General features: G+C 41.0%; 1 protein-coding gene and 1 pseudogene across 1 annotated transcript in view; one reads left to right on the forward strand and one right to left on the reverse strand.

The window, feature by feature from the left end:
- Window positions 1–16,921, forward strand: part of LOC101046829 (uncharacterized) — a 39,194-nt gene that overhangs the window by 5,846 nt on the left and 16,427 nt on the right. Inside the window, 2 exon segments of the mRNA XM_074385649.1 lie at window positions 13,847–13,973; window positions 15,136–15,231. Of these exon segments, the coding sequence (XP_074241750.1) occupies window positions 13,862–13,973; window positions 15,136–15,231 (208 nt within the window). The 5' untranslated portion in view covers window positions 13,847–13,861.
- Window positions 12,024–13,402, reverse strand: LOC101046308 (PRELI domain containing protein 3B pseudogene; annotated as a pseudogene).

Raw genomic sequence — 16,921 nt, forward strand, 5'->3', positions numbered from 1 at the left:
TTTAATTAGTTGACTAAGAAAACTAAATATCTTGAAAATGCTGAAAGCTATACTTTCTGCTTTGTATTGAATTTATTAATGTAAAATTTTATGGCGTATGTTTTAGATGCTCCCCAGAACCTGCCTGTTAAAGCACAGGCAACTTTATCTACAGAAATAACACTCTTGAGTACAACAATAAAAGCCCTCTTCAAACAGAAACAAAAAATATATATATTATTTTAACATTTATTTTAATAAAAATTTATTCAAAATTGAATAATTGGATACATTTTTATCCATCTATGTGTCTGTGAATGTATAAAATGGTACATAAGGAAAAAATAAGCCAGAAAAAAAGTTAATATTTGTAATGAATAAAACTGGAAAGTAGTTATTATATGCAGATGATATCTTTGTTTATGGAGATAACAACAGTTGCAGAAAGTCTGTTTAAAAGTTTATTCTGGTGCATAGGCAACATTCTAAGATAATACCCCAGATTCTCAGTCTGTTGCACACCTGCTGTGTAATCCTTTCCTCTTGAGTGTAAGAAAATGTGTGAGTGTGCTGGGAAGTCACTCATGAAATCATGTTACTCATGTGTTGACTTTTCATTTCTCAAAATGGGGATTATCCTGATTGTGCTAAACTTAATCAGAGGTGATTTTAAGAGAAGTAGACACATAGAAAAACAACCCTGCTGGCCTGAAAGTAGGTGTGAAGGTGGGCCATGTTGTAAGCTGCTTATGGTGGCCACACGGCAGGAAACGTGTTTGTATATTGTCAGCATTCCTGCCTTCTGCATGTCACTTCCAGTAGGGAGAATAAGAGGATCCTATGGCAGAGGGAAAGAAAGGGAATCTCATGCATGGAAGAAACAATCACCTCTCATTTGGAACAGCTGAAGAGCAGCAGGACCACATTAATGGTAGGAAAAAGGTAACCTGGGTAAAAGTGCTCACTGGCATTATGGAACAACATTTAGTAACCTGTAGTGAATGATCAGCCTCTTGAATACCAATACTCTACTAAGAGGCCTGAACTTAATCAACCAGCATGTCTGTACCATTTAGGTAACTCTGTTTTACACTATTAATTAAAGAAATACCATAAAGACCAGTGGGTAATGTTCTAGAATTAAACTTTGTTTTGTTTTGTTTGAGATGCAGTCTTGTTTTGTCATGCAGCAGGAGTGCAGTAGTGCGATCTCAGCTTACTGCAACCTTTGTCTCCTGGGTTGAAGTGATTCTCAGCCTCCTGAGTAGGTGAAATTACAGCCATGTTCCAGTATGCCTGGGTAATTTTTTTTTTTTTTTTTTTTTTTGATTCTTAGTAGAGACAAGGTTTCACCATGTCAGGCAGGACGGTCTCGATCTCCTGACCTCATGATCTGCCCAATTCGGCCTCCCAAAATGCTGGGATTACAGGTGTGAGCCACCATGCCCAGCCAAATTGAACTTCCTTCAAAAAGCATACCAAATTGTTCATTTTCACATTTAAAAAACTTTAAAAGGGCCGGGCACGGTGGCTCAAGCCTGTAATCCCAGCACTTTGGGAGGCCGAGGCGGGTGGATCACGAGGTCGAGAGATCGAGACCATCCTGGTCAACATGGTGAAACCCCGTCTCTACTAAAAATACAAAAAACTAGCTGGGCATGGTGGCGCGTGCCTGTAATCCCAGCTACTTAGGAAGCTGAGGCAGGAGAATTGCCTGAGCCCAGGAGGCGGAGGTTGCGGTGAGCCGAGATCGCGCCATTGCACTCCAGCCTGGGTAACAAGAGCGAAACTCCGTCTCAAAAAAAAAAAAAAAAAAAAAAAAACTTTAAAAACAATGAATTTATACATAATTAATTTCTAATGACAGGATTCTACTATACTGTAATACAAGATTAAAATGTAAATAATAAGGATATTTTTTGAATGCGTGATTAGTTATGTAGATGGTTTCTTTTAGATTATCATGATGAAATAACAATTAGAGAAAACATTTGAAATGGGATAAAATGAATCAAACCCACATCTTTTGAAAGGCTTGGCATGATTGCCATTGTTTTGGAAATGGCTAGATGACTAATAAGAAACAAAGACAAGATTTGGGGTTTCCCCAATTACTGTTTTTGAACTTTTAATTTTTTTTTTTTTGTTTTTTTTTTTTGAGACAGAGTCTCATTCTATTGCCCAGGCTGGAGTGTAGTGTCACAATCTTGGCTCACTGAAACCTCCAACTCCCAGGATTAAGTATCTGCCACACCCTCCAGAGTTGCTGGGATTACAGAGGGACCCACCACCATGCCCAACTAAGTTTTGTGTTTTTAGCAGACACTGCAGTTCACCATCTTGGCCAGGTTTGCCTTGAACTCCTGACCATGTGATCCACCTGCCTCAGCTTCCCAAAGTGCGGGGTTACAGGCATGAACCACCATGCCCAGCCTGTTTTTCACGTTTTGAAGTCTAAAATCCTGGCTAAAGTATTCAAAAGGAGTATTTTACAGGTGGCTTCCCAGGGATTCCAAGGAAATAAAGGAAGAATTTTGATAGGCAGGAAAATGCATATTATATACACACATTGCTGCTCTCTGATTTGCCTTAACACTGAAATATTGAAGATTTTAAATGTAGTCTCAACTTAGAGTAATCAGAAGAATTGCTTTTCAGTAAAAGGAAATGTATAAAATTAATGGGTGACAGATGCCATTAGCTGCTAAAAAAAAAAAATAGTGTGACTAAATCCAGTAAGTACACAGTTATGCAAACAACAGGCCAATTAAATTAAGACCCCAATATGTGCATGTGGAAGGCATTCATGTGCAGTGTGGTGCACCTCCACTCAGCATTTTCTTCTACCTCTTTACAGAGACATCAGTTTCCCCTGAGTGACTCAGGGTGCACACTTGGAACTGAGAATGTTGTGTTCAGAGTGATTACTGAAAACATGGTTAATACACTTTTTCCAGAGGATAATAAAATGTTATAAATCTCACTCTGCCCGAGAAAAGCTGTTATAAAAGATTAGCGTACTCAGTTTGGGTTTGTGAAAAATTTCCATATTCCAGATAATTCAGACACTTAAATGTCAATGAAATCCCATAAAACATATTTGAATAAAACAAAGTCTTCTTAGCCAAGAATTTTCTATTACTGGTAAATTTAGAAAAAAAATACAAGATCAATACTTTAAGCCAAATAATAGTGTTTGATCTGTGAGTAGCCCCTAAACAAGTGAAACTGGTCTCTACTAAAAATACAAAATATTGGCTGAGCGCTGTAGCTCTGACCAGTAATCCCAGCACTGTGGGAGGTAGATACGGGCAGAAATAGTGATGGCAGGAGTTTGAGACCAGGCTGGCCAACATGGCAAAACCCCATCTCTACTAAAATACAAATTATGGCTGTGTGTGATGGCACATGCCTGTAATCACAGCTACTTGGGAGTCTGAGGGAGGACAGTGGCTTAAACCTGGGAGGCGGAGGTTGCAGTGAGATGAGGCAATGCCATTGCACTCCAGCTTAGGTGCCAGAGTGAGACTCAATCTCAAATAATAATAAATAAGTTTGCCAGGCATGGTGGCAGGCATGCGTAATCCCAGCTACTTGGGAAACTGAGGCAGAGAATTGCTTGAACATGAAAGGCCAGTGAGCCAAGATCGCACAACTGCACTCCATCCTTGTCAATAAAGTGAGACTCAGTCTTAAAAAAAAAATACATAAAACCTTTAAAGTTATTTTATAGAATATTAATAAACTGTAAATTTGCATAAATCTGTTAATAGATGCATCATATAAAATAATTATAACATCAGTAACAAACTGGGAAATATAGAGGCATAGTTTTTGTATTCAATTGAGATTATGAGATTAAAATATATTCTTTTAACTTTGAGATGTATGTAATCTCCGGTTTTCAGAATGATTACAAAGATAATAATTATAAAAACTATGCAAGAGAAAATAAAAAATAAAACATGCCAGTACAAAATTAAATAAACATTAAGAAAGTAAAACAAAATAAAAAAATTGCTATTAGAAACACATAAAACAATAATAATGTAACTGATAATACAACTGTGAAGGTAGAAAAGTTCCTCTTTAAAGTTTCCTGTCCTTTGCCAGGTACAGTGGCTCATGCCTGTAATCTTGGCACTTTGGGAGGTCAAGGTTGGTGGATCAACTGAGGTCAGGAGTCTGAGACCATCCTGACCAACATAGAGAAACCTCATCTCTACTAAAACTACAAAATTAGCTGGATGTGGTGCTACCTTCCTGTAATCCTAGCTACTCGGGAGGATGAAGCAGGAGAATTACTTCAACACAGGAGGCAGAGGTTGCAGTGAGTCACGATCATGCCATTGCACTCCAGCCTGGACAACAAGAGTGAAATTCTGTCTCAAACAATAAATAAATAACTGAAGTTCCCCTTCTTGTCAAAGAATAAATTTGCTAATAACTTTCTGTTGAGCCCTAACCTATGTAGCTATTAGATATGCTTATAGGCATGTAGTATATTCTGTGTCCTTTTACTTTAACCGAGATATCTGTGCTGGATGTGCTCACAGGCATGTACCAGCTCACAGCCTATTCCCCTTAAGTGTTTTAAAACGTTTTGAGTTGTTAGCCAATTGGGTTTTAGTTTAGGTTGTGAAGTCTGGCTCCAGCCAATGGAAATCAGACACAGCAGTAAAGACAACTCCAAATGCATAAGAAATAAATATGTCTGCTTTTTCTGTGTTCCTTGTACTCTCTTGGCAAAATGGCTCATGAGAGTACCCTTCCTGCAGTCCAGGAAGTAAAATTTGCTTGCTGAGAGATTCTTTGTCTCAGTGCTAATTTTTTCTCTGTGACCGAGCATCCATTTCTAACAAATTTCATTTCTTTTAGCAATCATTTTAAATATAAATTAACTAAACAACTTAATAAAATGAAATATAGTCTTAGGACTTTGGAAGGCCAAGGTAGGCTGATCACTTGATCCCAGAAGTTGAAGACCAGCCTAGGTAACATGACAAAACTCTGTCTCTACAAAAAATACAAAAAAGGTAGCTGGGTGTGATGGCACATACTTGTAACCCAGCTACTTGAGAGGCTATAATCCCAGCACTTTGGGAGGCCGAGGCGGGTGGATCACGAGGTCAAGAGATCGAGACCATCTTGGTCAGCAAGGTGAAACCCCGTCTCTACTAAAAACACAAAAATTAGCCGGGCATGGTGGTGCACGCCTGTAGTCCCAGCTACTCAGGAGGCTGAGGCAGGAGAATTGCTTGAACCCAGGAGGCGGAGGTTAGGGTGAGCCAAGATTGTGCCATTGCACTACAGCCTGGGTAACAACAGCGAAACTCCGTCTCTTTAAAAAAAAAAAAAAAGAGAGAGATCAAGACCATCTTGGCGAACATGGTGAAACCCCGTCTCTACTAAAAATGCAAAAAATTAGCTGGACGTGGTGGCACATGCCTGTAATCCCAGCTACTTGGGAGGCTGAGACAGGAGAATTGCTTGAACCCAGGAGGCAGAGGTTGCGGTGAGCGGAGAATGTGCCATTGCACTCCAGCCTGGGCAACAAGAGCGAAACTCCGTCTCAAAAAAAAAAAAAAAAAAAAAGAAAAGAAAAAGGAAAAAAGAAACCTACAAGCAGGGCGGGGTGTGGTGGCTCACATCTGTAATCTCAGCACTTTCCGAGGCCGAGGCTAGTGGATCACCTGAGGTTGGGAGTTTGAGGCCAGCTTTACCAATGGAGAAGTGATGTCTCTACTAAAAATGCAAAATTAGTGTTAGGATTACAGGTATGAGCCACTGTGCCCAGCCACTCCCCAACTTACATTGTAAGGATGGGAACTTAACCTTAGTCAAATTCAAGGACCTGCACAAACTGTAAAATTCCTTGGCATCTTCCGGAATGCAGAGAAATAGTTCATTTTACCAAAGGCTAAGGCTAACATACTAGAATTTGCAACCCCTAACACTAAAAAGAAGGCCCAGAAATTTATCCTCTGGAGGATAAATTTGTTGTTATATTCTGGAGACATCATATGTGTTGTTATATTCTGGAGACATCATATTCCCAAGCTCGTTTAACAAAGGGAGATTCAGCCTTTATATAGGCTTATACTTTAGATGTTACACGTGGAAGAATCTTAGGTTCATAGTTTTAGGACTCACATGTGAAAAGGTTTTTGTTTACAGTTTCAGGAATCACAATATGAAAGGGTTCCGGTTTACAGTTTCAGGACTCACATGTGAAAAGGTTTTAGTTTGATCTTGGTTTACGTAAAAATAGTGACTTCTGGAGAGTTTCCCCAAGGCCTAGCCTTTGACCTATAGGAAGATAAAACCGGAGCTGCCAGTCAGTCAGCATTTTCTTCTATTGAATTGCCGCATGGTAGTCAAAAGGGAAGTTGATCTGAGAAGTCTCGGTCTCCCTCTTCAGTACCTTTCGGATTTTGGATCCAGAAACTGCCAGAGGCTGGCAAAGCTTAATGCCCTGCGGAGAAGCAATTGTTAGTTTGCTACTGAATTTGGTGAAACTGTTAACACCTCTACCTCAACCATAATGTTTTTTGTTTGTTTTTGTTTTGTTTTGTTGAGACAGAGTTTCGCTTTTGCTGCCCAGGTTGGAGTGCAAAGGTTTCATTGGGAATAAAGAGGTTTGGGAAAACAATACTGGGAACATAACTGAATTCTGGCGCACACTATCATTGTCGCTGTCTTTGATGTTGATACTTGTGCGTCTCTGCTTTCTCTTGAAAGACTATTTCATCAGCAGGACATCAATAGGCCAAATTTTCCACGGTGACCACAAATGTGAATGCGGATGAATGGCCCTAAATGATTTCTATCTCCTATAGCAGTTTGAAATTACTTGAAATTTGTTTCAAATTGAAAAAACGAAAAGAACGTCCATAAAAATAAAAGGTTAAAAAATTATAAAACATGGCCGGGCGCGGTGGCTCAAGCCTGTAATCCCAGCACTTTGGGAGGCCGAGGCGGGTGGATCATGAGGTCGAGCGATCAAGACCATCCTGGTCAACATGGTGAAACCCCATCTCTACTAAAAATACAAAAAACTAGCTGGACATGGTGGCATGTGCCTGTAATCCCAGCTACTCAGGAGGCTGAGGCAGGAGAATTGCCTGAACCCAGGAGGCGGAGGTTGCGGTGAGCCGAGATCGCGCCATTGCACTCCAGCCTGGGTAACAAGAGCGAAACTCCGTCTCAAAAAAAAAAAAAAAAAAATTATAAAACATAAAATATATGTGTAAATCTTGAGACGTGAATAATAAATTCATTTACAAGGTTTTATTAAATCGGGTTTAGTATTGATAATACACTATTACCAAAGTAAAAGTTGATTTTCTCTTGAACAAAAATTTTATTAACATGACAGTAAAATACTTCCGTTCACCTACTAAATACATGTACAAAGAGAGAGAGTAAAGAAGAGACAATTTTTCCCTGTCCTGGGGTCACCCTGCTCAGCTCAGGGAGGAAACCCCACCTGAAAAGGCTGAAGCTTAGGCTGTTACTCTTCACTCAGGGCAGAGTCTGATCACATCTTCTGTCAGTCAGGGCTTCAGGGGGCGGAGCTTAAACATTATCCAATCAGGGACGTTGGGCCAGGAACCGTCCAATCAGGAACGTAGCTGGAGCAAAGAGGACGGCTTCCGGCTTTGCCGCGTCCTTTGTCTTGCGGCAGCCCCAGCTCCGGGTCCGTCTTCTCTGCTGTGTGTCCTCTGCTTCTAGAGGCCCAGCCTCGCCGCCCTGTGACCTGCAGGTTTTGGGAGATCCGCAGCGAAGACGCCAGGACGCCCTGGAAGCCTAGAAATGGTGAGAGTGCCGTCGGACATTCCGAGAGAGAAGAGGGTTGGGTTGGAACAAGTGGCGGGAAAAATTGAAATGGCTGTGGCGGGACTCGGGCCTCCCCGCAGTCAGCTGCACAATCTCCTCCCCGAGTTCTTGCCCAACGAGGCCTCAGCCCCTTTCAACCAAAGAGACAGGACAGCCGGGCGCGGAGTCCTGTCTCTGCTGCGCCTTGACCTTGCCCTGACCCGGAGCCCTCTCTGGGTAGCCCTGCTTCGGCAGCGCGGCGTCTCTCCCACTTTGTGCCGGGATCACGGGAGGGACGTCGGTGGAGAATCCTGAGGTGGGGTGCGGGTTCCTGAGTGGGAAGAGCCTTGGTCCGTGGGGTTCACACTTTCTCTGTTCTGTTAACAATTCATCCGACTGGGAGCGGGGCTCACACCTGTAATCCCGACTGGTTGGGAGGCGGAGGGAGGCGGATTAGGTGAGGTCAGGAGTTGTTAGGTCAACTAAGTTTGTTTTCAGAGACTCAACTTCCTGGTCATAAGTTGTAAAAATTGTAAATCAGGGCCGGGCGCGGTGGCTGACGCCTGTAATCCCGGCACTTTGGGAGGCCGAGGCGGGTGGATCACAAGGTCAGGAATTGCAGACCAGCCTGCCCAAAATGTTGAAACCCCGTCTCTACTAAAAATACAAAAATTAGCTGGTCGCGGTGGCACTTGCCTGTAATCCCAGCTACTCAGGAGGCTGAGGCAGGAGAATCGTTTGAACCTGGGAGGCGGAGGTTGCAGTGAGCCGAGATCGCGCGATTGCACTCCCGCCTGGGTGACAGAGTGAGACTCGGTCTCAAAAAAACCAAAAACCTGTAAATCAATCCTGCCCCTTCTTCCTTCCTCTCCTTTTCTCAAAAAATCGTGTGTTTTCCCTATTTGGAAAAAGTTTCGTCTAAGCAACCTGGATCGGCTTAGATTGTGCTGTCTGACCCCAGGTAATAGAGGAAGGACACAGAAACAGGAACTTTATTAGAGTTAAAAACCCCTTCCTGGGCTAGGCGCTTTGGCTGTAACCTGTAGCTGCAGCACTTTGGGAGGCCAAGGCGGGGGAATTGCAAGGTCAGGAGATGAAGATCAACATGGCGAACACGGTTAGACCCCCCATCTCTCCAAAAAAAAAAAAAATTAGCTGGGTGTGGTGCCACCTGCCTGTAATTCCTGCCACTTGGGAGGTTGTGGTACAAGACCCGCATGAATCCAGGAGGTTGAGGTTCCAGTGAGTGGAGATCTCGCCACTGGATTCCCGCCTTGCAAAAGAGCGAGATGCTCTCTGAAAAAAAAAAACAAAAACAAAAACAGAAAACAAACAAAAAAAACCCTTCCTGGGCAGGCACAGTGGCTGACACCTATAATCCCAGCACTTTCGGAGGCCGAGGCGGGCAGATTATGAGGTCAGGAGTTCTAGGCCAGCCTGGCCAGCATGTTGAAACACTGTCTCTACTAAAAATACAACCTCTGCCTTCCGGGTTCAAGTCATTCTCCTGCCTTAGCCTCTGGAGTAGCTGGAATTACAGCCATGGGCCATCAACATCCTGCTAATTTTGTGTTTTTAGTAGAGACAAGTTTCTCCATGTTAGTCAGGCTGATCTGGAACTCCCGACCTCAGGCCCTGAGTCAGGGTCTGTGCTGACTCTGGGTGGTGTCAGAGTTCAAATGTTAGACAATACGTTGAATTTGGAGAATTGCTTGATGTTCAGCCAATGCTACAGATTTGGTGCCAGAAAAAAGATGTCACGGAGGCCTGGCCTGGAATCAAACTGTGGTTGTCTGGGAATGGGAGGCTCTGCTCTCCTGTACACAGGCTGTCACACTGCCCATTGTCCTGTGATTCCAGGTCTTCGCTCTGGGTGACAGAGTTCTGAAAACTTAGAAGAGAGGAGCTCTGATGACAGACCCTCTTTTCTTGCAGCTGCCACCACAGGATTCCCACCCACTCACAAACACACACAGTAGACAGTGACGTGTCCACACTCCTCTCAGGATTAGGCACCACCCTCAGGAACTTCACCACGGCATTTTTGATCCTAGTGTTTCTTGCCAAAAACTCACATGTGTGTCTACAAGTCTCCTGTCATATCCCCTCCCCCAGGCACTGAATCTGCAGCAGTAACCTGTGTTCTCCACCAAGCTAGGGTTCTAGACCTCCTGCTTATAATCCTGTTCATAATCTCATCTGCCTGCATGCACACAGAAATAAGTCAGAGTACAGCCCCACGTGGGTCACTTTCTGTGGAAAAAAATCAATCCTTTCACCTCCACTGCACTCTCTCCGACTTAGGATTTTTGTTTTTCTATAAGCTTTTATTATTACTGGTTTGGGGTACACATGTGGGTTTGTTATACAGCTAAAATTATGTCATGGGGGTCTTGTGTGCAGATTATTTTGCACTGAGGTACTAAGCATAGCCCCGAACAGGAATGTTTTCTGATCCTCTTATTCCTCCCACCCTCCACCCTCAACTAGGCTTCAGTGTCTGTTGCTCTCCTTTTTGTGTTCATGTGTTTTTATTATTTAGCTGTTATAAATAACAACATGCATTTAGTTTTCTGTTTCTGCATTCATTTTGTTTTGTTTTGAGATGGAGTTGTGCACTTTTTGCCCTGGCGGGAGTGCAGTGTTGGAATCTTGGCTTACTGCAACCTCTGTCTCCTGTTTTTAGTTCTGTGAGGAATTGCTGCACTGTTTTTGTTTCTCTTTTTTTCTTTTTCTTTTTTATTCTTTTTGAGATGGGAGTTTTGCTCTTGTTGCCCAGGCTGGAGTGCAATGGTGCAATATCAGCTCACTGCAACCTCTGCCTCCTAGGTTCAAGCTATTCTGCCTCAGCCTCCTGAGTAGCTGGAATGAGAGTCATGTGCCACTAAGCGCAGCTAATTTAGTAGAGACGGGATTTCTTTATATTGGTCAGGCTGATTTTAAACTTCGTGGTGGCTGACACCTAAAATCCAAGCACTTTGGAGGCTAAGGCAGGCGGATCACCTGAGGTCGGGAGTTCAAAACCATCCTGACCAACATGGTGAAACCCTGTCTTTTAGAAAATAAATAAAATTTTTCTTTTTTTTTTTTAAAGAAAGTTTTTATTAACAAAAGTTTTTCTTAATCCACATTTCAAGTTTAGTATTAAATAGTCCAAGGGTTTCATTTCTGAACACTTATTCCAGTTTAGTCCTCTTAAATTCATTTGCTTGCTGTGCATTTATGATTAACAGGTAAAAGCTATCAATTACCAGCTATTTCAAAAAACGTAACCAACTGCACTGGAAAATGAAATTTTTATAGTTTTATAATTAGATCAGCGTTTAAAAAAATCAAAGGATAAGGATGTAAAAATCTCTTATTAGGGCATGACACCTTTTTCAGAACAAGTATAATTTGCAGAAATTATACAAGGCAGATTTTCATCAAATATCAATTTAGTGGTATTTAGCTGAAATGTTATTTCACTTGTAAAAACTATATCCGGTTACAAAAAAATCAGAAACCTTATTAAATTTAATCTGCTTTTACAAATGTCCTAAAAAGTATTAAGCTATACAATTTTTATGTAGGAAAACGAGAATTTAAAAATAGTTTGATTATACTATTTCTGTGGTTATGTACATAACTGGTCTCTCTGATAGGAAACATGACTAGAAGTTTATCATGCTAAGCACTGTAAAATAAAGGCAAGAGCTAATCATCTTGTAGCAAAAATACTCTCTATGCAACAACTGCAAATGTCAAAGCTATTATTTAGTGGTTACTAATTGGCTGCTACAAAATATAAAACAAAGTACATTTATTGGACTTTCAGTTTGCAAGCTGCCCTCTGACAATTCCCATCAGTAAAAGCTGCAGTGCAATTCACTCATTGGTTACTTTCAGGCCAAGCCTCCCCGCCACCATTATCCTTGTTCCTTCCCACCACCCCAAATCCTGCAGTGGCACCATATTATTAAAAACATTCAGTACCTGGGGTTTATGCTTCAGAGGAAGACATCACTTGAGTAATTTCAAATGATGTACAGCTCCTTAATGTAAAAAAAATGTTTTGTGGTCACAATTACTTCAAAAAGTAATTATATTCAAATAACCTGACATATCTTGCCTTAGCAATTACAAAACCATTATTTTGACACATGGCAATTTTTAAGTTAGGCAAATGTGAAATGCTAAAAGATGTGAACAGCCGTTCTTCTGTTTAAGTTAGAGTGCTGCAAAACTCAGGTAATGACTTTATTTTTTTCAGTTAACATAACCAGCCCACGGTACAGCATACTAAATCATAAAGTACAAATCCAAGGAAGTTAATACCTTTACTAAGTTACAAAACTTTGGCAAATCAATACAGTACTCTTTAATATAATGAAACCATACTTCTGTTGGAGTCATGTTACTTTAGTGATAATTTTCACTCCAAAAATATTAAGTACCAAATCAAAACATTGGTTTTTAATGGTGGTTTATAGCAGAGCAAGTTATTTTACACAAAATATATTTTAAAACTACACAATTTCTCCTTTTAGGTGAGTTCCCTTGTGCAAGCTGTTCAAGTGTACAGTAGGCAGGGCACTGGGCTCTGCTTTGTTCTGGGGTTGGTCCAAAGTCACGTGGAGTTCCAGTGTATGAAAAACTTGAAAATCCTACCTTAAGAAGATTCAATATCAATACTCATTTCCAAGGAATTCTTGTTGAATTTTCACAGAAATACTGGAACCCTCAAAATGAGACAGTTAATTTCAAACAACATTAATTTCAGATGATTCCTTTTATTTACAGGCCCTGCATCTGTTTTGATCAAGTCATAGCCTTATACCAACTTAAAAAAAAATTACCTAAAATATAGTTGAATTTTTTAAATAACAAATAAATACATAGTCAGCTTGGAGAGAACTGGAGTACCCGACGTTGCCTACCAACTTTCACTATCACTTCTCTGCAAATGCTGCTGCAGCCATTGGAGTCCGTATGCTTCCTCTTGCTGAGGCTGTAAGTTCTTCAATCTCAGCATTTAATTTGTGTATTACCCATTCCATTGCTTCTCGGCCTTTACTAGCATTGGAGGATATCATACTTGCCATCAATCCTTCAAGGTAACTGCTGAGGCTAACTCCTTTCACAGTGATTATAGCTTCTTGAGTCAAAACAGTTTTTTCTGGGTCCTGAGGATGTGGTTTGTATATAAGTCTCTCATCTATTGAAACCATATTTGTAAATGAAATATTAGTAGATTTAAGTTCCATTGTTTTCTGTACAGGATCAACTACAGAATGTTCTTGCACATACGTTTTTGTTCTTGCTGCACCAATAAGAGACTTCACGATGGAAGGCAGTCCCCACTCTGTGCTGAGAAGTCTGTGGCTGTGCAACTTTCCAGAGGGATCTATATGTCTGTCCAACACATCAACTCCAACCACACTTGGGTTCATAGGGTTTGGGTATTTCTGCATTGCAGCTGTTGTAACAGTTTCCCATGGGTGGTCAAAGACGTGCTCCGATGTCCAGATCTTCATGGCGCCAGCGACCTGCGCGATGACCGGGCGGCGCCAGGGGCACAACTAGGTACAGAGGATACACCGGCCCCCGCCCCGCCCCCAGCACACCCGAAAATAAATAAATTAATAAAAATAAATAAACTCCTGACCTCAGGGGATCTGCCCGTCTCTGCCTCCTAAAGTTTTGGGATTACAGGTGTGAGCCACAGCGTCCAGCATGCCACATTGCTTTTTTACAATTCTTGAACTAATTTATTTCCCATCAATAGATTATAAGCATTCTTTCTTCTCTGCAACCTTGCCAGCATCTGTTAGTTTTTGACTTTTTACAAATAGTCATTCTGACTACTTTGAGGTGGTATCTCATTGTGGTTTTTTTTTTTAATTCTCCAATGATGAGCATTGACCATTTTCTTTACATGATTTTTATCCACATCTATGTCTTCTGTTGAAAAAGCATCTGTTCATCTATTTTTGCCTTATGTCAAATTAAAACTTCACCTATTGCTACTTTGTAAAAGTGTGTGTGTGTGTGTTTGTGTGTTTTTCAGGGACCATTGGAATTTATGGATGTGGCCATAGAATTCTCTCCGGAGGAGTGGCATTGCCTGGACGCTGCACAGCGGAATCTGTATAGGGATGTGATGTTGGAGAACTACAGAAACCTGGTCTTCCTTGGTAATGTTAACTTGAATACTTAATTCATAATAGACCCTAAATGTTTTCTATCTCTTTTTTTGTAGAATGTTTTTTGGTAATTAATTCTTTGCATAAAAGCGTTTCAGAAGCCCTTTTTCCAGAAACTCCTCAGAATTTGTTCACTTAGAAAAGAATTTCTTTTCTTTCTTTTTTTTTTTGAGACGGAGTTTCGCTCTTGTCACCCAGGCTGGAGTGCAATGGTGCAATCTCAGCTCACTGCAACCTCCACCTCCTGGGTTCAGGCAATTCTACTGCCTCAGCCTCCTTAGTAGTTGGGATTACAGGCACGTGCCACCACGCCCAGCTACTTTTTTTGTATTTTTAGTAGAGACGGGGTTTCACCATGTTGACCAGGATGGTCTCGATCTCTTGACCTCGTGATCCACCCGCCTCGGCCTCCCAAAGTGCTGGGATTACAGGCTGGAGCCACCGCGCTCGGTGAAAAGAATTTCTTTAAGACATTTCATCTTAATCCAAACTTTCCAAAGTCTTGAGTTGAGCTGTATTTTTCACTCTAAATTAGTGGTAGTTTCAGCAATTAAGTGGCATAATATATGCTTTGGAAGCTGAGGCAGGAGAATTGCTTCAACCCAGGAGGCAGAGATTGTTCCTTTGGACTCCAACCTGGGTAACAAGAGTGAAACTTTGTCTCAAAAAAAAAAAAAAAAAAGACAGCTACAACTTCGAAGTATTTTCTAAATATTTAGAAATTTCTGTTAATTAGTATTTTCGTATTTGCAGAATATTTTCTAACATTTCCTCTTAGCACATTACTAGCTTGTAAGTGGAGAATATGAGCCAGATTTATTTATTTATTTATTTATTTAATTTTTGAGACAGAGTTTCACTCATTACCCAGGCTGGAGTGCAATGGTGCAATCTCAGCTCACTGCAACCTCCGCCTCCTGGGTTCAGGCAATTCTCCTGCCTCAGCCTCTTGAGTAGCTGGGATTACAGACATGTGCCACCATGCCCAGCTAATTTTTTGTATTTTTAGTAGAGACGGGGGTTTCAGCATGTTGACCAGGATGGTCTCGATCTCTTGACCTCGTGATCCACCCACCTCAGCCTCCCAAAGTGCTGGGATTACAGGCTTGAGCCACCGCTCCCGGCCTGATTTATTTATTTTTAAATAAAACAGGTATTGCTGTTTCTAAGCCAGACCTGATCACCTGGCTGGAGCAAGGAAGAAAACCTTTGACTGTGAAGAGACATGAGATGATTGCCACACCCCTAGGTAGGTTCCAGTGAAAATGAATACTACAGAGGACACCCTTAAGAAGTACCAAGGTCAAAGAGAACGCCAGCCCTTGCAATGTGATGTGGGAAGCTGTGTGCTAAAGAAAACACTTCTGGGCAGCTGATTTTTTCTTCTTTAATTTGGCTCTGAGAAAGGGACATTTTCTGTCTAGGCTTTTAAATTCTTTAAAGATTCTACTTTTCTTTTGGTGAGCTTCCTTCAAGGTTACAGTGAGAATGAAAGTCCTCTTGATGGCGTGTAAGAGACTGCACAATCTGGCTGTTGTTTTATTATTTTGGGAACACACAAATGTCTGCATGATTTTTGGAAACTAAAACTATTTTTTAAGTTCTTGTTTTGCATTAGGTCTGAAATGCGTGAGAGTAATAGTTTCTGTTGCATTTTTTTGTTCATTGTTCTGTGTAGTCCATTCTGTTTTTGTTACTGTATAGTGTTGAAACATGGTTTGAAATGATAAGTATGGTATCCTGCTTTGTACTTTTTCCTCAGGATTGCTTTGGCTATTCAGTTTATTTTAGTTTCATGTAAATTTTAGAATTATATTTTTGATTTCTATGAAAAAAATACTGCAGTTTTCATAGGAAGTTTATTGAATATATAGGTCACTTTGAATAATATGGCGAGTTAATAATATGTATTCTTTCTATGTGTAGACACCAACTATTTTAAAATTGATTTGGATCTTCTCTAATTTTTTCATTGATTTATATTGTAAATGTTTTTTACTTCCCTCGTTTTTTTTCTCAGAAATTTATTATTTAATGCTATAGTAATTAAGATTTTTTCTTCCTTTTTTGTTTCTATTTTTTTCTTCCTTTATCAGATAGTTTATATGTATGAAACCATATGTATAATTGTATGTTAATTTTTTTTATTTTTTATTTCTTTTTGAGACAGAGCCTCACTCTGTCACCAGGCGTCAGGCTGGAGTTCAGTGGCACAATCTCAGCTCACTGCAACCTCCTCCTCCCAGGTTCAAGCAATTCTCCTGGCTCAGCCTCCCACATAGCTGGGACTACAGGCACACACCACCACTCCCAGCTAATTTTTGTATTTTTAGTAGAGACGGGGTTTCACTATGTTGGCTAGGATGGTCTCGATCTCTTGACCTCATGATCCACCCGCCTCGGCCTCCCAAAGGGCTGGGATTACAGGTGTGAGTATGTTGATTTTATATATTGCTAATGTACAGTTTTTTTGTGTGTGTGTGACGGAGTTTTGCTCTTGTTACCCAGGCTGGAGTGCAATGGCGCAATCTCGGCTCACCGCAACCTCCGCCTCCTGGGTTCAGGCAATTCTCCTGCCTCAGCCTCCTGAGTAGCTGGGATTACAGGCACGCATCACCATGCCCAGCTAATTTTTTGTATTTTTAGTAGAGACGGGGTTTCACCATGTTGACCAGGATGGTCTAGATCTCTCGACCTCGTGATCCGCCCGCCTCGGCCTCCCAAAGTGCTGAGATTACAAGCTTGAACCACTGCGCCCGGCCTAATGTACAGTTTTAATATAGTTTTTTTATACAAGATTGTGTGATCTACAAACAGGAATTTTTAATTTACTTTTCTTCAATTTCAGTGGATTTTTTTATTTTTTTGACTAATTCTTCTGCTACCTACTTGCAGTGGTCCATTAAAATAGAAGCAGTAACCCTGGGCACAATATAGTT

Source organism: Saimiri boliviensis, chromosome 14 (assembly GCF_048565385.1).
Source record: "Saimiri boliviensis isolate mSaiBol1 chromosome 14, mSaiBol1.pri, whole genome shotgun sequence".
Classification (NCBI taxonomy): domain Eukaryota; kingdom Metazoa; phylum Chordata; class Mammalia; order Primates; family Cebidae; genus Saimiri; species Saimiri boliviensis.